Here is a 25,082-nt window from a genome sequence, read left to right as displayed (position 1 = left end):
GAGTGGAATTGTATTCTGCTCATGCAGCAGGACCTTTGGATCCAAGCCACTATTTCTAAATTGAGATGCAGTTAAGTGAAAAGTGTGAAGTGGAAAAGATGAGAAACCACCACCCAGGCATGACTACAGACAACAACAGCAACACACACACACACACACACACACACACACACACACACACAACCGAGAAGCACACAGCAAAACAGGATTAGAGATTTATTTCTGAAAAATCAAATACATAACTGAAGTGACATGGAACACAAATTTGGTTCAGCATATTTTAACATTTTAGTAAGTGTTAATATAATAAGATCAAAATCAGCTGTCTTTAATTGATGCAGAGAGTGAAACAGAAGTAGGCGAAGTGCAGATCCCTTATAAATAGCTTTGTATGGTACTGTTGAGGAAGACATGGAGGAGCCGATCTCAGCTTCAGGGATTACATTTTTAACATGCTTTTATTGAAAAGCTTCCTATTCACTAATCAGTTTCCACAGGGAAGAGCTAGACAACAATTCCAGGACAGATTAGTTCAATAGTTGCTAAATCAGACTAGAATATATATTCATATGTAAACCTTGCATTTTAGCATAAGAAACCATTGAACTTAGTTCCAGATTATCACCTCTCCTGTATTTCTCAGTGTGAACCTGAGCTGAACACTAGGGAAAAGTTAAGGTAATGCTTTTAGCTTGTTTTTTTAAACATATGTTGATAGAACTTAAAGGCAGATACCAACCCATTTCCTGCTTTCGAGTTGCTTTTGCTGTCCGTGCTGAGCTGAGAAAGGACATAATGAGGCGCTTTGGCACTGTCAGCATCAAAGATATCCATGGTTGACTCTTCACAATCTCGCCGTTTGATCCCCGGTCTCTGCTTTGGATTTCGTTTACGTGATTTACGTGGCACCTCAGTGTTATCATTGTAGGAACTGGTGCTCATGTTACTGAAGTTGGAGGGGGAATCCTCCATCCACATACTGCAGCTCTGCTCAGATTCCAATCCGCACCCCTCATCCTGGCAGGACATCCGGCTGTTGTCCAGCAAGTCCTCCGGTGGTGGTGTGATGTACAGGACTGTGTGCCTCTTCGGTGTGGACTGTTGCTGCTGCTGCTGGGCTGTGTTATTGGTTAACTGCTTGTCACTTACCCCTCGGTTACTTACCCCCATGGCTGAGGAGCAGCTCTCCACTTGCATAGCTTTGCTGTCAGTGACTGAGGTAGAGTAAATGGTGGGACTGGAAGAGGTGGTAAAGGAGCTGCAAGCACCGCCCATGGAGGAAGAGGAGGGAGCTGAAGAAGCATCTGCGGTGTACAATTCAGAAGTAAATACAGGGTACATGATCCCAACTGTGCTGGCTATAGCAGTCCCTTTGAAGTAATGTGATTAGTGAACTGATTTTTCCCCCAAATGAATGTTTTGGAATTTGGCTTGTTTTTGAATTTAAACACTTCAAGTGATATAAGGCTTAAGCAACACAGAAGTATTCTGAAAAGTGTCCAAATGATACTTCCATTTTTGTGCATGTGGCAATCAGACTTTTTTCTTTAAATTTTCTTTAAGTCATAAAAAGGCTGTAAGCAAACAAGGGCGCTTTTATTGCCTCAGCTAGACTTTGAGTTTAAGCCATTTTATCTAAAATGATAGGAACCCCAATGCAAGACATGTGTCAGTGCTTTTAGGCCACATTTCATGCCAATCAACCAGCATCTGAAATTTTTGAAAAAGGTGGGACTGTGCTTAGCCACAAAGTATTAAAATAAGTTTCTAACCTATGAAGCAGAGAACTACAGGTCATTTTTAATGCAGACACTCCCTGCTTCAGAGGCAAATCCTGGAATAAAAATATGAGAAAATAAATGAGAAGAGAGCTGCTCATTATTCCAGATATTAACTATTAAATGAGAAATGAAAGACAAAAATAACTTAACCGCAACAAAATGGAACTGGTACCAATCATCATTTATGGCTTAAAAAAAAATATTCAGCTGAGATTTGAAATCAGAGCATGCTGGTAAGAAAATGGAAGAGGCATGATCAAGTCACCTCCTTATGTGTTACTTCAAGTCCATAAAAATATAAAACGAATTAAAGCCACCCAGCATTACTGATGGCATAAGTAGCAGCCCATGTCTCAGCAAAAGGAACATTATTAGGGTTGATGGCTAAATAACTACCAGGGTAGGTGCTGGCCTAAGAATTAGATATCTGTTTGCGACTAGGGCTTCTTAAAAGCAGGTTAGGCAAGAAGAATGCATAGATAAAATATATTTAACTACCCAAAAGCCTTCACTCCTCAACAGTGTCCTGAAGTCAAAGTGATTGCTCTGAGCTAAGGAGATTGTGGGCTGCAACTCTCTGCATATATCTGAGAATGCTACTAAATAAAAAAATTACCCACCAGCTTAAGACATCTCCCTATTCCAGAATAATTAGCTTAAAAAATAGCTGTATTAAGTTGATAGCACTACCTGCTGAAGGGAGCAAACAAGATTGGTAAAACTTATGTTAACTATAAAAAGGAAGGTGGCTTCTGATGACTCAATGAACAGAATTTCTGTGTATAAACTGAAAGGGTCAGAAAAAGGAATTAAGATTGTTGCAGGTTCCTTTTCTTTTAAATGCATTCAATATGCAATAATATACTTAAGGTACAGAAAAAACATAAACTGACATACTGACCTAGTGAAAATGTTAGTATTGCATTAAGAAGCCCAAGAAATATAGACTAAAAGCAAAACAGATCAATCTGTTTAGTTTTAGTTATGAAGGTTTCAAATGTGAACCTATCAGTCAGGTAACAGTGCACTCTTCCCTTAGAACTACCCCCATCCCATCTCTAGCCAGTCTCTGGAATAATCTGGAGCCACTGACAGATACCAGTTCCATTTTCCAGCTTGTTCCTTGGCAAATGCAGTGGCTGAAATTGGAAGTTTCAGTCACTCAGAACTGCATTTTAATTTAAAAAAAAAACCAAAACATTTTCCAAGTCCTTTTTGTATCATGCATTAATGCAATGCTTTCCTTAGAAAGATGTAAAGTTTGCTAATTTCAGTGACTATATATAATTGCTGATTTGCAGCCACTTTGAGTTGAAAAGTTTGCTATGGGACATTATTTTTTTACCTAGCTTTTGTTAAAATAGCACTAACTTCCATTTGCTTTTAAATAGTCACCCACCTAGAAATGCAAAAATGCGGCTAGCATACTGCATGCACTGTAAAACATGCAGGAAGAATGCTCTAAACTTGCATTGCTGCAGACAATCCTTTCCCCCTCTCTAGTAGCACCCCACCCCGGAAGGAAACTCCATGCAGAATATGACCATCTCTGGATTCTTCCCCAAACAAAGATGATCATACAAGGGTCAGGAGTTAGTACGGAGGCTGCCTCATCTTTGATTTAAGCTGTGTGTTTGGCACCAGCCCATTATGCTGATCTGTGAATAGTGTGGATAGAAAAGTAACCATGTTCCTATCTAAAATGGAAGAGTTTGGAACTTTCACATCAGTCCACACTGGGGTAGTTATGCCAGGCAGGATTAGCAGCCTGAAGAGGGAATTCACATAAAATAAAATCCTACCAAGAAAGCCAAGGTATGCTAATTTTATCAAGCAAAATATTAGCACCAAGTTAAAGCTTGAAACCTGTGTTAAATAAATAGTAACTTCCTTAAAAGGAAATTCTCCAATTAGTATAGTTTTGCAGATAATTTGAAAAACACAGACTACCAGGACCCTATTTTTTTGCTACCCCTGTGAATCAGTCGTGTGGACTGCAACCAAATAATTGTTTGGTTTACTTAATCACAGCTGTGCCAAGTTATAAACTTGAAGCTTTAAAGCTTTAAAAATAGGCAAGTTTAGTCACACCAATGAAAAAGAACTAATTATATGTCCTTATACCAATATTAATAATATAACCCAGGCCCAACATCCTACTATTGCATTTGAAGTTAGGCAGGCAGACCTCTTTACTTTTGTAGCTGAAAAGGCTCAGGAAATGATTGATGCATTACACATCAGTGAGATAAATGCTATTTTTTCAGGTAGTGTATACATAATTTGGATGCAGTGTTAAATTCAATCTGAAAAAGTAATGGCAATCCCTTGACTGATCACTCCATACTAAAGCAGTCTCAAACCCTTTTTATTATTAACAAAATGTCCTTTCAACTGAGCCCAAATCATGGCAATAAGAGTGCCAGCCATTAGGAGTTAGCCAAGTCCAAGACATAAGGAGATTGGCTTTCTCTAGGAAGGTGGTCACCAGAAAGTAACCCCTCATATTCCCACTTTGCAACCTTAACCCAGAAACACAGTCCTCCCACTTTAAGCATTTTCCTCTTACTTCTTGAATAGAATTTACTCACTAGGACCCAAGAGACACAGCTCAATAAGCACAAACTCAATGTTTGGGGAGGGTTGGATATTTTTACTGCATTTTGTTAAATACAAGATTACAGTCTAACAAGGTTCAGTTTCAGTTACATTTTAAAGCCATTTTAGAATTACAATCACATGCCAAGAATGTTTTATGACAGTCTCCAGAGGCATGGCAACAAAAACTACAATACACAGTTATCTGTGCAAGTCATTTTATAATTAGCTCATCCAAGATCCAAACAGGAGAGATCACACTGGAAGTTAAAAGCCCTTTGAGCTCCAATACCATCAATAGTCAAAGATGAAATAAAATATGTAGTTCAAGAAAGATCAACAAGCTCCTGCACCCTTATTGGCATCTGCTTCAGTTCTGTCTTAGAAACAAAAGGACTCAAAGCAAGCCTGTGCAGTGCATTGCAAAGTAATGGCCACCCCTGCTCTGTGCTACAAGTGACAGCTCATGTCAGTTTGCAAAGACCCTTTGCTTTCCAGGTACTAGTAGCTTTTAACCTAAATAAGCATTTTGTTTTTATGGCAGTGAGGCAGTTTTTTAAAGCCTCTCCTCTCCTCAGAATAAGATTTAGGAGATGAGAATCAAAGAGGTTATGGGCAGCTTGGGTTACTAGCTAAAGCTACAATAGCTTTATACAACCTTGGGAGACTAAGACTCTAAGATTTTAAGCCCTTTTAAAATTCTCTGTCCTCCATCAGCTCACTGCTAGTTTCAGAGAGATTTGCTATCTTTAGGCAGAGCTTAAAGGAAGCCATTTCTTGACCTAAGGTATTTCTCTTAACATAAGCCCTTCAGGGCTACAAGGCTTTTCAAGAAGACCAAACATCAGTTCAAGTGATGAGAAAACTAACAGGCAAGCTACCCTGCAAGGCAAAGTCACCTTCCAAAGTGGAGAACATGAGAGATCAAAAGCTAAGGCTTGGGATGCCACCTGTATATGAACCACTATTATGCACAAGCAGCTGGTGGAAGAACTCACAGCTTTCCAGAAATTGGCACACTTGCCATGCTATTTGCTGTTCAGAAAACAGAATGAAAACAATAAGCATTCAACAACACAGGGTGAACCCTTGGCATTTTGATAGACTCAATCCCCAGAGCCTATCCCTACACAAGTGTCATTTATGAACCTTGCATTCTCTATTCTTGGCAGTCTCCACTTCCAATATTGCTCAAATCTTTCTGTGGGTTAATTTTGCAGGACCAGTGAATTCAGAGCGACAGTTTTGGAGTAAAGACAGAAGGACACGAGCCCTTGTGTTGTCAAAGGCAGAAGTATGAACCGGGACAAAGTGGCTGCAAACCTGCTTCCGACACCTTCTGTGTCAACTTTGGCTGCTTACTTTTCTTCAGCTTCATTTATTGATGTAAAATCAAAAACTTTATTAAGAGTTTAACTTCAGTCAATCCACTATTTATAACAAAACAAAAAGAAAAAGAAAGGAAAGACTTATGAAGAAGTCTGAAAACAAGACCGACCTATACCCTGGGTGAGACTGGATGGGTTAAGTGTCTCTGGTACTATTTGTCTTCACTATTGACAGACACTGTCACACAACCCACCACACGATGCCTGTCTCTGAATGGCGGAGCTAGAATGCAAGTTAAGTGTATTAATAGAGAAAACAGCTAGCATCCCAGCAAATATCATAAAAGCAATCCAATTTACTTTAAAAGTTCAAGGCAGATTCAAAGTAGGTTGGTTACTTACATTAAACCCCCAAACAATTTTAAATTCCCCATTACATTCACATGCCAAAACAAGTATTATTTAACACAATTAAAAACAGGATTCAGTCTGCTTTGACAGACGGGAAATCCATAATTTGACACTCATATTTACAGATGCACAAGTGGTTATTTCTTACCTGGAACTTTTGTTGGGTGATTCATGTTCACCAATTCAGACTAGGTGGTCTGCCACTCAAGAGCGACAATCAGATGCAATCAACCAGCAAGCATGAATTCAGAGCCCTCATACCTATTTGTCCCTGCCCGGTATTCCTCTCCAGACACAAGGAAATGCTGCATTGTCAATAAACTTAACATTTCTCCAGAAAGGAAATGACTGTCCTTTCTGGTCCAATCTTTACAATATGCGATAATTAGTTGGGTAAATTTTTCACACTAGTCATCAGTCTATGAAGCTGGTAAGAGGCAAGTGATAATCTCACAAGTGTTCTTACCATAAGCATAAGCAAAACCCTACAACTACTGCTCAGTGGAAACATAGACTGACAGCTAACAAACTCACCCCAAATCTAACCTACTAAAACAAATGTGTTTTGTTCAAGAGCAAATATAACTGATCAGTCAAGAAAAAACCTCAGTAAAGCATGAGACTCTTGATCTCAGGGTCATGGGTTTGAGCCCCACGTTAGGCAAAAGATTCCAGCATTGCAGCAGGTTGGACCAGATGACCCTTGCGGTCCCTTCCAACTCTACAATTCTGAAATTCTATGAGAAGAAGAGAAGAGAGTTTTAACAGGATAAAAAGAGGTAGGCACTGGCAAACAACCTATTTACTTTTACTGGATTTAGTGCAAAGAAGAAAGCAGGTATAATGTATGTAGCAAGGGTCCTTGTGCAGTGTATTGTGAAGAACATTGCTAAGCCTAAATTGCACAGCAATTCAGGCAGATGAGGAAACCATCCCTAAAGCAGCCACCAAAGTCTCATAAAGCTAACTGGACAATGAACTCTGCTATGCCTCTCTGGAGCCATATGTGTGCCAGTGTGTGTCTAAAACTATTGATCAAGCAGCACAATGTCAAACAACATAACCTGCCTTTAGAAGACAGATAAGAATCCCTTCTAGTCCGCTTTTTGCCAAATACACACACAACATAAATCACTATCTTAAAAAAATGTGATTTATCTCCTCCTCTTTCCATTGATATGTAGAATCTTGCCAGTTTTTAAACTATGTGAATTTGAAACTTTGTCAGAATTATATTGTACTCTGAGGTATAATGCACATTATCATGCAAATTAAGCCTCATGTCACATTAACCATGTCAAAAGAGAAAGTATAAAATCAAGGCTTTATAAAAAGAAGCTACAGAAGACAAATGAACCCTTTGCTATTATGGACAAATATAGTCAAAATGACCTAAGATGTGTTTTTATACTCAAGTTTCTGAGCAACTACTTGCTCCTAATATGACAGGAGCTAGTATTTCTAGTTTAAAAGTGCATTCCTTGTGAAAATTTTAAAAAAATATTTGATACCGACTTAGGCTACACCAGGGGTCTGCAACCTTTAAGACAAAAAGAGCCACTTGGACCCGTTTCTGAAGGGGGGAAAACCTGGGAGCCGCAAAACCGGGAAGGTGACGTCGGGACGGTGCGTGACTAACGCACGCACCGCCCCCATGCGACGTCACAGCCAGTACAGCGCCCGCCACAGTGGGGAGTGTCGGGGCGCACAATGTGCCTCCTCCCCTCGCTAGTATCCGCCCCGGAGCCGTGGCAAAGGTGTAAAAGAGCCACATGCGGCTCCGGAGCCGTGGGTTGCAGACCCCTGGGCTACACCAATGGTAAAAGTAAACTAAAGGAGCACTTATTGTTGCATTTTTTTTTACCTTCAAGCAAATCAAAATGATTAAAAACAAGGCACTTGACCTTTCTCCACCTTCTGAAAGTCATGGCCCCTCATTCAAGAGAGATTTGCATGGTGTTTTTAAGACAGAGGTAGGCAAACTAAGACCCAAGGGCCGGATCCAGCCCAATCACCTTCTAAATCCAACCAGTGGACAGTCCAGGAATCAGCGTGTTTTTACGTGAATAGAATGTGTCCCTTTATTTAAAATGCATCTCTAGGTTATTTGTGGGGCATAGGAATTCATTCATATATTTTTTTCAAAATATAGTCCGGCCCCCCATGAGGGCTGAGGGACAGTGGACTAGCCCCCTGCTGAAAACGTTTGCTTACCCCTGTTTTAAGACATTTGTTGTGATGCTATAAAGTTTAATATCAAACTGTGAAATGGAGGTTGGCAGATATGTGTTGGAGTGAAAAAGCGACAGATTTGAGACAGGTCATTTCTCAGACCCATTCCTGAAGCACTGCTTCTTCCTACTTAGCAAACACAGCATTTCACATTAAATGCTTGTATCCTGCTAAGAAACACCTGTTTGCACCTTCTGGCAAGAGACACTTAGAAATAAACTGGCTGCACAGAAAGGATAAGCTCTCTCTCACTCTCTCTCCACACACACAGAGTTGTTATCAAGATGTATCTGCCTTCAAAAGATAGACAACTCTTCCCAGCTTAACTATATATAGTTCATCATGAAAGTTCAGAAATAAGCTGAGAACTATGTTAAAATTAAGAATTCATAGCTGGTTAATTTACAAAGAAACCACCTCATGTTTGGATTGATGAATATGAAACACACCTTTTATGTTAAAATAATCAAATGTGCTCTTAAAAGACCAATTAGCAAGACTCAGTTTTAAAATGGTTTAGACTGATTTAAAAATTGGAAGCCAAACACTAATAGCAGAACTAGCAGTCTGTTCCTGCAGGCCCTCATACCTGAAATCAGCCAATCCTGTTCCTCCAGAAATCTGAAGTTAACTGCAGAAAATCTTTATGTAACCTGCTTATGTGTCCCAGAACCTCAGATCAAAGCACTGAAAGAAAAACCTGGGGCAATCTGATTTGCAGCCAGATACTGTGTCACCCTGTGGCTAGGGAAGCAGAGAACAAATGAAGTAAAGTCTTAAATGAGGAAAATATTTTTTACCAGCTCTCTCCTCTTAATCTAGTCATTGGCACCAGTAATGGCAACTGTGTCAGAAAGCTTAAATAAAGGAGAGGGAGCTCTACATGTAGCCCAAACACAGAATATTTGCTTGGGTCTTCATGAAGAAACTGCAACCAGCTTTAAAAAGAGTTGCTTTTGGATTCTTACTGATTATAAAAAAGAACAAAACTGCCCCTTCAGGATAAATAAGAGTAGATACAACAGATTTGCACAAAACAATAAGGAGTTTTGTTTTTCGGACATAAAATGGGCTCCTGCAGTTCTAGATTGTCCAAGGTCACCTTCCCCTCCCAGCCACTTGACAATGTGGCCGATTGGAAGCTATCCTTGTCTGCCTGATGGAAGGACTAGAATGAGTGAAAGTGATGCTTTGTCCCATTTTATAAGTGATTTCAATCTCATAAAACCCTCCACAATCCCACAGCCATAACTCCCATCTTCCCAAAGTCCCTAGCTAGATTGCTCTTTGAAAATTGGGATGGTTCAGTCGGTAGAGCACGAGACTCCTAATCTTAGGGTTGTGGGTTCAAGCTCCACGTTGGGCAAAAGATTCCTGCACTGCAGGAGATTGGACTAGGTGACCCTTGTGGTCCCTTCCAACTCTACAATTCTATGATTATTTCTACAGAAGAGAAGGCCAGGCACAACAGTTCTGTACAGAGAGCACAATACCCTGAATGTTAATGTGGTGGCTGATTTATGTCCCCCTCTTCATCTACAAGTAACATCTTAAAGAACTCTGGCATGGTTCAGGGTCAAGCAGAATGACCTCTGCATCCAGTTTTGGGGAAGCTTAGTACACCCAGCTGTAAAAGCCAAGTCAACCTGCATCTTCAAAGGAGTGTGTGGCCCACACTCTGATATGGGAAGAACTCCTGGGAAGAATTAGCCCCTCCATGATAAATGCTTTCTAGAATTCCAGAATTTCCCAATGCTAGGTCTTCCTAAAACTCAACTACTAGCCAATGACTACAATATATTATTTTTGTTCCTTTTGCCTTGCCTGTAGAAAAGGAGCAGAGTCACATGAATGCTCTGGCCCAAAGTTTCAGCTGGGACTTTAGCTTATCCATGTCGGAGGAGAAGGATCCTGTTTGGGTCTATGGTACTGAGTCAATCCCAAATGGCAGATACATGCTGCTGAGAAAGAAGAGATACACTATCATACCAGCAGGGTCTGTGGGCTTTAAGCTGAGTGACCTATTCAACAAGATTTATTGTAAGCGTTCATGTATTTGCTGAAGGTTTTACTCCTCTAAGGGCTTTCTCCTCAGTTTCTCCAATATCCCGAAGTAGCAGAACTCTCACTTCCAAGATTCCAGACATGCTTGATTAATATTGCTCCTACCTGCACACAAGGTAGTTTCCTTCAATATATTTTTAATGATTGGGGGTGGCAGAACTGCAAACCCACCATGCAGACCTTCCAAGTGTCCCTATTTTCCAGGGACGTCCCTGATTTAAAGAAGCTGTCCCGGTTTCTGATTTGATCCCAGAATGTCCCACTTTTCCTTAGGACACCCCTATTTTCATTGGAGAAATGTTGTAGGGTATGGAGTTGCTTGACTCCTGAGCCATCTGAAGGCAATCCTGTACAGGGAAGATTTTTTAAAATGTTTTATGTTTTATTATAATTTATATATATATATATATATATATATATATATATATATATATATATATATATATATATATTATATAACTCCATATATATATAGAAAGCTGCCTGGAGTAGCTGGGGCAACCCAGTAAGATGTGTGGGGTATAAATAGTAAAATTATCATTATGGAATGCAGCATTCCTATTTTCACTGGAGAAATGTTAAGAGGGTATGCACCATGTGAATTCAAAAGAAATCTTGGCAAACTTCATATTGTTATCATGGCTATTTTGTCTCTGTCTCTCTTCAGTATCCATCTCTGCTTAACTTGACTGATTCTCTTCCCAGCATGTTAAGGCTGCAATTTCTGAGTTAGCCTTTACAGCAATTTGATTGTCCGCTCTATAAATTATCTGGATTTGGAGCCTACTGTATCTACATTCAGCACTGCTGCAATATAAATAACTGTTTTTTAAATTTTGGTCTAAGTGTACTCACTTAAAACTTTAAAACTACAAATCTAGGGGCAGTCTCTATGATGAAAACTTAAGTGTGAACCACCCCTTCGGAACAAACTGTAGGATGCTGACCACAGTAATTGTAATTATTCGGATTTAAGTTTTTAAGTTTTTTAAGTCAGAGGAACATTTAATCAATTAAACATTTAATACTATTAGCAAAGAGATAGAAAGAATATTGAAAACGTATTCTTATTCAATTAATATTGTCCCCTATATAAATACCATATTGTGGAATATGCTAGTTTTCTTTAGTTTTTGTTAATATGAACTCCCATAGGTTCAGTTTTTGAAAGGAAGTGGATTGACTGTCAGACAACTAATGCCTAGAAGTAACAGACACATAGTTCTTCTCATCAACTATATCAGATGCTTGAAAATGATCTCAAAATATGAAAATCAACAGTAAAGTATTTCTGTGGATTTAAAGTGCTAGCAGTTTTCAAAATATTTTGCAACTGTTGTTCTCTTTTGACTGAATTAGCTTCTGAAGTGCAGAATGAAGCTACACTGGATGATTTGTTAACTAAAGTAGTCTTGGATCTAATTACCAATCTCCCCAATACACAATTAAATCCACAGATTTCATTAGGGAAAGTATTCAAATATATCAGCATTGAGCAGTGCTGTAAAGTTTTACCCTAGACTTAAGCCTTGTACTACCAAACCAAGAGGCTCATTTTCAGTGTTGAACATACTAGAGAAGGCACTCCTATCTAAACTGAATAATGCACTGAACACATTGCTTAGTCCAGCTATGCTCTGATAAAAAATAGCCTTATGGAGAAGGCTAGACTAGGACAGACACATGATGTTCTATTACAAATATTACATGGTCAGTCAAGCAATCTCGGCCCATGAGAGGAAAACCGTGGAGCACATCCATTAGTGAGGGTATTATAAAGTTGGAGGCATTCCAGATGAACAAGAATTTGAATGCCAACTGCCAATTCAGGTTTGCCCCTTCATAACAAAAACAGTCATCATTCCCCTAAACAGAAGAAAATGATCCAGCAAAAGGACTTTTATTTTAAAAGAACAAACTGTATAAGGCTGAGTAGGTGATAACTTAAGTTTAAAAAATATTTTGGTAACTGGATTCAAACATACCTACATTTAGCAGGTATCAACTATCCCTTCACACATCATCTAAACACTTTCAGGACCAAACAGAAAGTCATGTAGCTGAATCATTCATGGTTTCATCAAGCCATGTGGTGGTGGGGAAATGAAAGTAGAAGCCACAAACCCAGAACACTGCTGCAGATTTCATTTCTGTCCTGGTTTGCAAGGCAGCATTCTCTGGCCCATTCAAACACTCCCATTTAGTTCTAAACTGGCAACTACTACATCAAAATATAATATATCTGAGGAGTCCAGCACTACCATAGGGGCAAAAGAGGAAATGTGCAATAAAATTTCCCCTACTTCTAAGTCTAAGTTAGTCTTGTGGGTTTTTTTTAAGACTGCAAACTTTTCCAGCACTGCTCATGCTGACAACAATATTAATATGCATTAGGTCCTTAATTTTACTCAAGTGGAGTACTTACCAGCAGCAACTACACCCGGAGGGGGCGAACCTGCCTCACCACCACTTGTTTGACTCATGGATGCTACAGAGAGTTCTCTGGAAGGTGGTAACTGCAGCTCCTTTGGGAGAAGGTCATAGACAGATTCTAAAAAGAAAGAAAAAAGATGTCTTAAGAAAACAAACAAATGTCCCTATATTTTGCTACCAAAATACCAGGAATGCTAAAAATGATGTTGGTATGCCTCAAATCTATGACAGAAAGAAAAGGTTGTATTACCTCAGTACCAGAGATAAGAGTCCAAAAGCACTGAAAGAGTCTAGCAATTACACAGGATATCAGTAAAAGACTAAATCAAACCTTTGGCATTTGTAAGAAATTCCATAGATACTAACTTTCCATCACAATTATGGCAATGTATGCCAACCAATTGCATTCACCAAATTTTACATGGTTTTTAAGGCTTTGGACAAGCATCTGAAGAGCACCAACTGTACCCTGCCAAATCACAAACCAGCTTTTGGTGTGTACATGAACACTATCACACATCTCCCTTTGCATCCCTGCTCCAAACTATATAAAATTTCTGAGACACTAAAGACTAATATTGGGTAGTGCAAGAGTAATGGAACAAAACCTATATGGAAAGTATTACAAAGATTGTCTAGGAAGGAAATATAAGCAGGACACAAGCTCCTTGCTGGTTCCTGTTCAGATTTTTCCAGTAAGCAGCACAATGAGTTTCATTTATACGGAATGGTTAGAATTTGACCCTTAACAATCAACTCAACTCTTATAACTGACTCAATTTTCCTTTTTGCTATGTTCTGTTTCATATAAATCCATTTTTTTTCATAAAAGCAGTCTTCAATATTCATGCCAAACAGCAACTTATTTACTTTAACAGAGATAATATATGTTTCTGATCCAGACAATCCACTTTTCTGATTCAGATAATGCACTGTAACATTTTTTTAATTACATAGATCACTAAGTTCTGACAATTTTCATTCATTTTGCTCAACTATACATTATAAACTATCACAAAAAACAGATACCCAAAGACGTCCATTTATCATCTGTTACATGATTTTGTATTACTGTACAAATGGGAAGTTTTTAGCCTCCAACAACCCTGGATAATAATGCTCCTAAACACCAACCACAAGGAGAGGAGATTTGCATGAGACCAAGAGGAGGGTATTCCATGCTGCCTGCCTCCCAAATCAAAATACCAATGAAGTTCTCCTGAGCTGGGTTCACAGAGTAACTTCACAGAATTGTAAAATCCAACCTCAAAAGGAAAAAGAAAGCTACAAACCCCTGAACACATTCCTGGCTTGGATTAAAATTTGGAATGAATCATCAATTTAGTTTTCATTACCTTCTCCAAGGAGTCTCATTTAGCATTAATAATATCTTTCCATACAAGGACAGGCCCTTTATTCAGGTTTTAAAATCCAGGAGGGAAGCAATGGAATGCAGCCCACACAAGGCAACAATGGGCAACAGATCCAGCTGTAGCCTTTGAACTGCAGTTGGCACTATGACTAGTAGTACAGAGTGAGAAGATACTCTGCTAACCCTAACTCTTGAGGCATGCAAACAAGGTGAAATGTTACTCCTTGCAGGGGAATGAATGTGAGCATTATCTCCTTGCCAAAGCCCCCTAGAATATTCTCAAATCTGCCCTTGTGTAAGCACAGAAATCTTCCCCATTAAAATGTGTGTGACTTAGAGAAAATAACTCCACTTAGATCTCTTTTTAAACAGTGATATAACAACCTCTTTAAAACTAATCCACCTTTCAACTTGGGCCCCCCAAAGTTGAATAGCTTACTTCAATACTATACGTTTGTTGTTACAAGTTAACACTTTGCTTGCAGAAGGCAAAGATAGGGTTCCAAGCAGACTTTACAATTCAAAGTAGCTCAAGCGCACAAACAAGGAAAATGGCCAGGCACTGTTGGAAAGAAGGCCTGCCTTAAAGGGCACAGCAATACAATTGTGGCTACTTTGCCCAGCCTTACATACCAACCACAGCTTACACCCGGTGTCCAAATGTTCTTGTCAGCACAGAGAAGAAACCTGGTGCAGCTGGGAAGGAGGGCTGTGAGCAGAGGAAGAAAGGGGGTAGATCAGTGCAGAGCCTAGCGGGGGGGGGGGGGTGCTAGCCAGGTTTTTTGCCTCAGGTGAAGTTTCCAGAGGGGCATCATTGAGGCACCCAGCCTGTGTGTGTTTGTATGGGGAGTTGCCAAACTGGGTCTTCGACCCAAGGGAAGTAAAGAAGGGAAGTAAAGCCTACTTTCGCCCCTGGATCAGTGGACAGTGCTTTTATCCCTAATTAAAAGCCACTACAGCTCATCTAGGGAAGTAGTCTCAATGAGAGCTTACATTTAGTGATTGTACAGGCAATATGGGGCATTCAACACCCACTTTATATATGCATGCAATTATATATAACTGCAGATTACCCTTTAGAAAAAAATCTCTACCTTATTTGGGTCACTGAAGGCAGTATCAAACAAAGTAGTTCCATTAGCACAATGACATCTGGTTGCTCAACAGAACTTCCCACTACTCTCCTCAAATCTCCCTCCTCCCAGAACCGATTTAGGTGCATGGAAAGGAGAGGGGAGTTCTTTGGCACAGCCAGAAGATATTGTCTTAATTAAGTTACTTCGTCAGATACTGCCCTAATTTATTTAGTTTATGTAGAGCATTATATGCACAACTCACCCAAATGATTCCATTGAAGAAAAAACTATAAATAATGATGTATTTATATTGTAGCACACCAAAATATACAATAAAACCAGGCAGTAGTTATGATGTTAGTGTACCTCCTTAGCGAAGGCATTCCAGTAACAGGGGTAAAACGCAGCAGTTTGACAGAGCTAAGGGCACCCAACACTCTGACAAATAAAGCATCTGGTATGACACAGATCCCTATCATGGAGATCTCATTTCTACTGCAGTTTCTGAACAGGGTAAGAAACAGAAGGAGCCTCTTGCAAAAGCAGGATGAGAAGCTGTTTCTTATATTTCCTGAACTCCACACAAATTAGGTATGACCATGCCTCTGTCCCATGCCCTCAGCACGTACTGGAGTACTCAAGGGAGGGGTGTAGAAGTAGCTACAAATAATGGCTGGCTCCTTAGCCAAGTCACGATTTGTGGATCCCTTGTGGACAATAATTACCTAATTCCAAGATTAATGTTAAGAAAGTACTTCGTGCCACAAGGTGTATGTCAACAGCCAATAGTTCAGGTGTTTAGTTCTAAATAAATATTTTATTGCCAATTTTAATGTTTGTTGTTGTTGTTGTTGTTTGTAAATCACTTAGAGGTTCTATTTACAATCAAGCAGTATAGAAATTTTGTTAAATAAATATATAAAATTGGCAGAATCGTCACATCTTTTTGCCCAGGAATCTTTGCTGATTTTTGCTTCGGAATGCTGACGGCAATTGTTTTGGAACATTTATTCTGCCAACAGTTTCTGCCCTGCAAAGATACAACATTCTTGTCCACTTCAAGCTTGGGTCTCAACATGACTGGTAACTGCACTGGAAAACATACCAGTTGCATGCCTGATGCGCATTAGCTTTCTAAAAGATTATGACAGCCAAGAATAACTGCCAGCATTCTACACATAATCATTCTAGCATCTTACTACTGTACTGCTTGCTGAAATAAGCACATCAGCTTCTAGGTATAGGACCTTGTTCTAAGAAGAGAGAATATCAGAACTTCCAACTATCAAGCAACACCAGTGAATCTGAATTGATTGTCACCTTAGCTAGCATACTTTCCAAATGGGCTTTGTTATATCTGAAACTAGAGGAGCACTTTCCCCTCCTTAAATCATATTTTTCACATCATATATATCTTCAATTGCTGAAAGGGTTTAGAAGGATTCCATCCCTTTAAGTAAAAGCCAAATATCTACCATCTGGTCAACATAATCTGTACACATCTCTTTTTCTGAGAACAGTAGAGCAAGTCAGATAGCCATCAGAGCAAAACACAACAGTCAGAATGCAAAGAATTGCACAACTGAGCACATGCAACCAATATGGCTGTGGGCTCCTGCTTCTCTGTCAGAAGGCTACCATGCTATAGAGCAAACCACTCTTTTGAAATGGAGGAAAATGTCGAAAGTAGTCAAAATGCCTTCTAGGCATTTTTCATGGTTAAAATATTCTCTGGATTCTAATCAATATTGTTTAAATATTTCCCCTAATAACATAATCGTCCCTAAAATACAACTTTACATATATATTTTTGTATACTTGAATAAAATATGCTGATTTTCTTAAACATTATTTCAACATTTTAAAAGTAATTATAAAAACATGTTTTGAACTAATTATATACAATATAGCAATGTAGTATCTTGTTGACCAACTTTTGCTGCTTTTATCATCTTGATAACTAGGCAGCTTTCTTCCTCCTATCACCGCTACCAAAATGTCTGTTTTCCTATTCATTTCTTTTGGAACATACCACAGAGGTCTCCCTTAATGTGTGTTTTGCTATTGGTGCGGGTCCAATTGCGACTACGTGGAGATTTCTGGGTGCCAGGTTGGTGATTGACATATCCATCGAGCCAGCTGACTCGCACACAGTCCTCCACCATCACATCAAGCGAAATAAGTACAGTTCTGAGTACAGATGTATTTGACTATGCTACAGCCATTCCACCCAAATGGAACTCATAAACCACAGTTAAAAACCTCTGCCTTAGTCCATTGTTAATACCATTTCCATTTCCACAGTGAGTTTCTCCTTCTCGCATACTGGGATAAATGAATTGTTGTAAGAGCAAGCAATGTAGTTGAGATCATAGAATCGTAGATTTGTAGCGCTGGAAGGGACACCAAGGGTCATCTAGTCCAACCCCGTCAAGCAGACATTCCGTTGTGGTGACTGCAACCTACATTTAAGGTGCCATTTGGTGCCCAGTTAATATCTGAGTTTCTAGCACTATCCCTTCTTCCTTTTGCCATTACAGTATTGAATTACATGTAAATTCTCCTTCTGAACTTGACCCCTCTACTTGGTTTGGAAACAGAAGCAGAACTTCAGAGCCAAGAAATGCATGCTGTTCGTACAAGCATACTCTCATCTGATTCACCAATTCCAGGAATGGGGAGCCTTTGGTCCTCCAAATATTACTGAACTACAACTCCCATCAGCCCCATCAAGTTCAGCAACATTTGGAGGGCCAAAGGTTCCCCACACCTGAAATATACCTTCTCTCATTCTTATTATGAACTTCATCTGTAATTTTGATTTCTATGAAGGCCATACTGTAGAAAAACAAGGCCTAAGTTCAAAAGTAAGCAAACCATTCTGAACAAGATTAAGGTATTCAGGAGGTAATTTCCTTCCTCTGTATTAATGGAAAGCAATACAGCTGGCTCAAAACTAATGACAAATTGCTGCCTGCATGAATGCCCATCACACCAACTATGAGAGCTTTGATGTAAGTAGATGTTAAACCAATTTTAGAATCACAGAATTGTAGAGCTAGAAGGGTCTCCGAGGGCCATACCCCACCCATCTGGCTGAGTCTCCCCAGCCACTCTGGGTGGCTCCCTATCAAATGTTAAAAACAGTACAGCATTAAATATTAAAAACTTCCCTAAACAGGGCTGCCTTCAGATGTCTTTTAAAGATAGGATAGCTGCTTATTTCCTTCACATCTGAAGGGAGGGTGTTCCACAGGGTGGGCGCCACTACCGAGAAGGCTCTCTGTCTGGTTCTCTGTAACCTCACTTCTCACAATGAGGGAACAGCCAGAAGGCCCTCGGCGCTGCATCTCAATGTCCAGGCTGAACGATGGGGGTGGAGACGCTCCTTCAGGTATACAGGACCGAGGCAGTTTTGTATCATATTGTATATGACAGATGGCCATCCAAAGGGAGTCCACCACCTCTCGTATGAGTCTGTTCCACTGTCAAACAGCTCTTACTGCCAGAAAGTCAGGATCTCCATTCTTATATCTTGAATTCATTAGTAATTTGAAAGCACTGAATCCATTATTTTCAAGCCAACAAACCCAAGTTATCATGCAGAAACTTAACTTTCTTACTGTGCTTATGTAGGAAGACATGATTTACTATTAACACACCCTAGTATGTATAAAGTTTTTACAGATACTTGAATGTTTACTCAAGAGTGTTAGTTGGAACAAACAAAGCTAACACTGGAATGTGCTATACTGTTCCAACCAAATACATACTAGGCACATGAAAAGGCGCAGAAGAAAAGCAGTACATCAATGGAAGCTTTTAAAACCTAAGGGGATTAACCTTTACCCCATCTTATGATATGCTGAACAGACTAACAACCTCAAAATTTTCATTCTAGAAATTCCTAGCCCTTGACACATTTTTATAGTTCTTCTCTGCACCATGCACAATTATTTTTACTCAGCTGTGAATATTGGAAGTACCCTACCTAGTATTACAACTGAGTCTTCACTGCTACTGTGTATAGAAGCCAATTGTTTGAAAAATCATTTTAAATTCTGTAAAAAAAAAATCTAGCAATAACAGCTGGGATAAAAAATGGAAACAAAGTAAGAGGGAAATGGAGAAGCAGCATGGCTTATGTGCAATAATAATAATAATAATAATAATAATAATAATAATAATTTATACACCACCCATCTGGCTGGGTTTTCCCAGCCACTCTGGGCAGCTCCCAACAGAATATTAAAAACACAATAAAACATCAAACATTAAAAACATCCCTAAACAGGGCTGCCTTCAGATGTCTTTTAAAGATAGGATAGCTGCTTATTTCCTTCACATCTGATGGGAGGGCGTTCCACAGGGCGGGCACCACTACTGAGAAGGCCCTCTGTCTGGTTCCCTGTAACCTCACTTCTTTCAGCGAGGGAATCACCAGAAGGCCCACTGGACCTCAGTGTCTGGGCAGAGACGCTCCTTCAGGCATACTGTAGATCTTTCAGGACTGGGGTTATATGGTCTCGTTATATGGTCTCTAGTTATATGCTAGAGCCCTGTTCAGTGAAGTGAGGCCACTAAAAGCCCAAGTCTGCTCCCCCTATGAACAACAAATATGTTCATATTTGGCCCCTACAAAGCCACAAATGCTTTTCTCCAAACCACTGTTTTGCCTTTGGGTTGGGCTAATAACGGAACAGCCAGACAGCAACTCTCAGAGGGATTTCATTTGCCAGTTTTAAACTTGAGAGAACAAGAAGCCCAGTGCCACTTGAAAGCATCTATTAAGCAACCACTAGAACCCTACCCAAGACCCTTTTGCTCTCTAGCAATTCCAGCACACCAGTTTTTCCTTCACCACTATGGATGCTGGAACAGAAGAGAGGCGAAAATTCTCATAAAGACCAGGACAGGTATCCAATGCTACTCAGAGTAGATCCTTGAAGTTAATTGGCACAACAAATTTAGGTTCATTAATTTCAATGGGTGTGCTCCTGAGTAGGATTTAGTTGGATACAACCATAGGTCCTCACCAGATTCTGCAATTTGTGCTTCTCAGCACAGATGCCTATTAATAGCATTTACTACTGCTCAGTCCTTGCCAGGTTACAGTCTCCTGTTCTGTAGTAAACACAGCCTACGTTAACAAGTCTATCAATGTAACTTTCCTGTTATGTCAAGACTTTTAGCTGGCTAATGATGACCATGGATACAGTGGTATAGCTTTAGTATTTATCTTTAAAACTATTATATTTTTTAAAAAATCAACCATAGTGTTACAAGAACTACTATTTGCTGTGGAATTAATTTTTGACTGTTGTTTGTGAAAAGCAAATGCAAAGAAATATGCAAAGAAATATGCAAAGAAATAAAAGCACCAGCAAGCTTGGAGGAATTGCAGGAACAGGTCAGAAAAAGAATAGACCTGTAGCACTTTAAGACTAATAAATTTATTATTGCATAAGCTTTCATAAATAAATCTGCTAAATCTTTAAGGTACCATGGGAGTCTGTTTTTGCTGCAACAGAATAACAGCTCATAATCTGAAGTTAACACTCTGGATGGAGTTTATCCTGATACAAGATGTTGGTTAGCACTTAAGTCAGTGAACCTTATACCATGCATCTCCCAAAACAGTTGTTTGTTTTTTTGGCTGATGAGTTTTAGAAGTTTCTTGGTCACCTGAACGTCCTGCAATATTTACAAGGAAGTTTCTTTATCTATTTCCATCAGCTAGGCTTTTTACTTTTTAAAGAAACAAGGGGTTGCAGGCAATGCTAGTTCTACTCAGAGGAGACCTACTCAAATTAATTGATATTAGTTCCATTAATTTCAATGAGTCTACTTCAAATAGAAAGTAAGGAATCTATGTGGGATAGAAAACTGATCCCAATTGTCCTTAAGTATTTATTCACCCCAGAGAAATCCAGGACAATACAACTCAGTTACAAACTAGATTCAACCAAAACAGCAGAGGCAAGATCTATAGACCTCTCAAATGTAATCATTCTTAACACACCCTGTAAGCAATTTAGAATATAGGAGAGCTACAATATGCTAGCTACAGCCTGCAATGAATTCACTTCAATATACCAAATATGTCAAAGTTGACTAAGAGGATAAACAAGATCAAGACAATGTTAGCACTCACTCTCTCTTTACTTCAACTATTATAATTAAGGAAAATTCGTGAAGTACTGTACTTGCCTGGGAGCTACAATTTATAAGCAATTACAAGAATGAACAGATCTTTCTTTTTCTTCTTCTATTAAGTTTTCTTCTTAAAATTTCCCCGGAGACCCCCAAAAATACATTATGAAAACTTGTATCCCTGTACATACTGTATATAACAATATACATATACGTACATATACAGATCTTTGTTTCTATGGGTATTTGCAAGTACCCATCACCCCTGCTAATGAACATAAATATTCTGTATAAAAGTAATGAAGATATTACAACTCTTCTAAAATTTTAAGAATTTAAACTTTACAAGTAAGAAGAGATTACTCTGATTTCTAGTGTTACTGCAGGGGAGAAGGAAGCCTGCCATCCACCTTGTGATGCAGCTGTTATACTCCTTAGCAGATTTGAAATCAGTAACTTTTATTATCTCAAGACTTGACTAATACAAAAGCTGCAGCATGGACTCAGAAAACCGTTTAGTTAAATGATTGATCGTGAAAATAATAAATCATGTATATTCAGAATCCTGTGTTTTATTACAATTCTTATTTAAAAGCACCTAAAATTCTAGAAACTGTACAAAAATCAAAAGGCATAGGCTCTGCCTATAGGTTTATAATTAACAGACATGATAACAAAAATCATTGGAAGAGAGGAGAAAAATAAGCAAATTTAGAAACAATTCTTAAATACAGTTTTAGAATTGTCATAAAGATTAGGTGGAATGTTCCCTACAGGAGACAGTTCTAAGACAGGGGGAGCCAAGTTATACTTGGCCCCAGCCAGTTGGCTGTGTCACTTTTCACTTGCTGGGTGCAGGTGAAATGGCTGTTAATGAAGACAGTACAATGAAGAAACAGTAAAGTGTAAGAATATTATAATGTTTGCTAATTGAGAACAGTCTAGCCCAGTTTTTTCTAACTGGGGGCTACATGGCCCACTGGGACTCCCCAGGATATTTTGGGGGGCCACAGGTGAAAATCACATAAAGGGGGCCACACCATGAGGCTAGGGGGCCACAGAGGAAAGTGAGAAGTGAAGGGGGGATCATTTTTAAAAATCTGATTGGCTGGCTATCTGCTTGGCCAATCACAAGCGGGTATGTGGGTGCCCCACCAGGACCTAACACTCCTTTTTGCCACGTGCATGTCCTGGTTTGTTTCCAGCAGGAGAGGACGATCACTGAGGCTCCCATTTACACCAGTAGAGCCTGTGATCCAGAACCCCTAGGTCAGATAACTGCAGTGGTGGAGTGGCAATGGGTAAGACTGGGCGAGCCGGAGCTGACTGTTGCTGCTGCCAGTGCTGGGCCCAGTGGCAGCTTGGGCCTGACTCTGCAAGGTGCAGGGTGCAATCCACCCCAGCGCCTAGTGGATCAGGGCCTTTAGATGCTGCTGAGGGGTACAGGGCCTGTCGGCAGTGTTGGCATGGCTCTGCAAGGTGCAGGGTGAAATCCACCCCAGTGCCTAGCCGAGCGGGGTCATCTGGTGCTACTGACTTGCATCTAGTAAATAACTAAGCGTCTACTCAGAAGAAAGCCATACTGAGTTCAGTGGGCCTTACTGTATATACAGCACTCCTTGTGTTCCTTTTGAACTGTATCTATAGGTTTCCCCCTCTGTGTCAAATAACTGGGGTCAAATAAGTGTTGCTTATTTTTGTAATACATGGAAGATGGATCTCCCTTGGGATGTTCTGGACTCTCCTTCCTTGGAGGTTTCTAAGCAGAGGATGCATGGCCATCTGTCATGGATGCTTTAGAGGAGATTCCTATATTGCATGGAGTTGCACTAGAAAGATGACCCTGGGGTCCCTTCCAGCTCTATGATTCTATGTTTTTCTCCTTCAACAATATTTCATTATGTTCCTATCATTTTATGTAATTGTATCTTGTAAAAAAATATAAATAAAACATGTTCTATTCACAAACAAAACATTTAAATAGCTACCTTTCTAGGATTTGTCAGGGGGCGGGGGCAGAACATCATATTTGTAGTGATTTTTTAAAAAAAAAACTTATTGTGGGGGCACAGGAAGGAAACAAGGTTGGAAGGGGACCTCATTTGGAAAATGCTGGTCTAGCCAACAAGAACTGAAAAATAACTGCTTAGACTACAACAGGTTTAAAATAAAATAAAGACCGCTGACATTTATAATCATTATAAATCAGCACACTTTTAAAAAGAAAAAAGTAAGAGAACATTCTAAAATGCCTCAAAATAAGCAAATAAAGTTATTCACCAGAAAAGAAGAGACTGAGGAGATATGATAGCCATTTTCAAATATCTAATGGGCTGTCACATAGAAGATGGAGCAAGCTTGTTTTCTCCTGTTCCAGAGGCTAGGACCCAGTCCAATGGATTCAAGTTACAAGAAAGGAGATCTGAACTAAACATCAGGAAGAGCTGTTTGACAGTGGAAATGACTCCTTCAAAAGGAGGTGGACTCTCCTTCATTGGAGGCTTTTAAGCAGTGATTGGGTGGTCATCTGTCATGGATGCTTTAGTTGAGATTCCTGCACTGCAGGGGGTTTGACTAGATGACCCTCAGGGTCACTTCCAACTCTACAATTCTATGATTCTAAGACCTATGCAAAAGACCAACGAAAGCAATTACTCTAGAATGACAATGGTAGATTTCAAACCACAACTACAATAACCATGACTGAATCAGCAAGAACCAATGAAGTTACTAGGAACTGTTGCCACTGCATAAGAGTAAAACACACACACACACACACACACACACACACACACGCAAACAGCTGACACATATACCAAGGCAGCAATTCTATGAGACACGGTGGGACTTACTGCGGAGTAAGCATGCAGAAGATCACACTAAGTTTCCTGGGTACAGTAAATTAATACACTGCAGGCATATAGCATTAAATAATAATAATAATAATAATAATAATAATAATAATAATAATAATAATAATAATAATAATTACAGTATATCCATCTAATAACACCAAGCGTAAAACATAGCACTATACACATAGTTTAGTTTACTTTCTACTATTACAGACAAGGCAAACACATTCCAATCAAAGCAATTTCTTGTCTTGGCTTACTGCCACATCTCTTTTGACCCTTATCAGGAGCCTGCAACCCTCCTGCTATAATAAGTACAAAGATTTGACTCCACAAAAACAACAACTGAATTGCCAAGATCTTTTAGAAACTGCACTCAATTTGCCACAGCAAGGGTGAAATATAAATACGCAAAGGAAAAAACCACAAATATCACACAATTTTAGATTAAGTGATGTTCACAACTCTCAGATAACTCAAGGAAACCTTTCCTTGGTGAAGATTCAGATATGACAGAATCGGTGACTGTAGCGTAAAATGTTTTATCTTAGTCTAGTTTAGGAAGTCATCTTTAATGGGTAGATCAATTAGCTAAAGCATTACATGATTAATTGGTAGGAGGTTATTTTAATTTGTTCATTATTTAATGCAACTTTTTCTGATGTGTTACTATAAAAACAGCAAGGATAAAAAATGAAAGTAAATAACAAGGCTCTTTATGAAGGGTTGGTAATATGTAAATTTAAGTCACTGAAAATCAGTCATCTGATTCATAAACA

General features: G+C 39.3%; 1 protein-coding gene across 10 annotated transcripts in view; it reads right to left on the bottom strand.

The window, feature by feature from the left end:
• Positions 1-25,082, bottom strand: part of NFAT5 (nuclear factor of activated T cells 5) — a 63,525-nt gene that overhangs the window by 24,528 nt on the left and 13,915 nt on the right. For 2 of the 10 annotated variants that reach the window (XM_081201818.1, XM_081201820.1), the window contains exons 2-3: positions 12,840-12,965; positions 740-1,304 (exon numbers count right to left, since the gene is read on the bottom strand). In XM_081201818.1, the coding sequence (XP_081057944.1) occupies positions 740-1,304; positions 12,840-12,965 (691 nt within the window). The other 8 variants (XM_081201822.1, XM_081201825.1, XM_081201823.1 and 5 more) reach the window with 8 other exon arrangements.

This window comes from Podarcis bocagei (assembly GCF_964188305.1).
Source record: "Podarcis bocagei genome assembly, chromosome: 7".
NCBI lineage: Eukaryota > Metazoa > Chordata > Lepidosauria > Squamata > Lacertidae > Podarcis > Podarcis bocagei.
The sequence above is the reverse complement of the archived record's forward strand: the minus strand, read 5'-3'. Positions and strand labels throughout refer to the sequence as shown.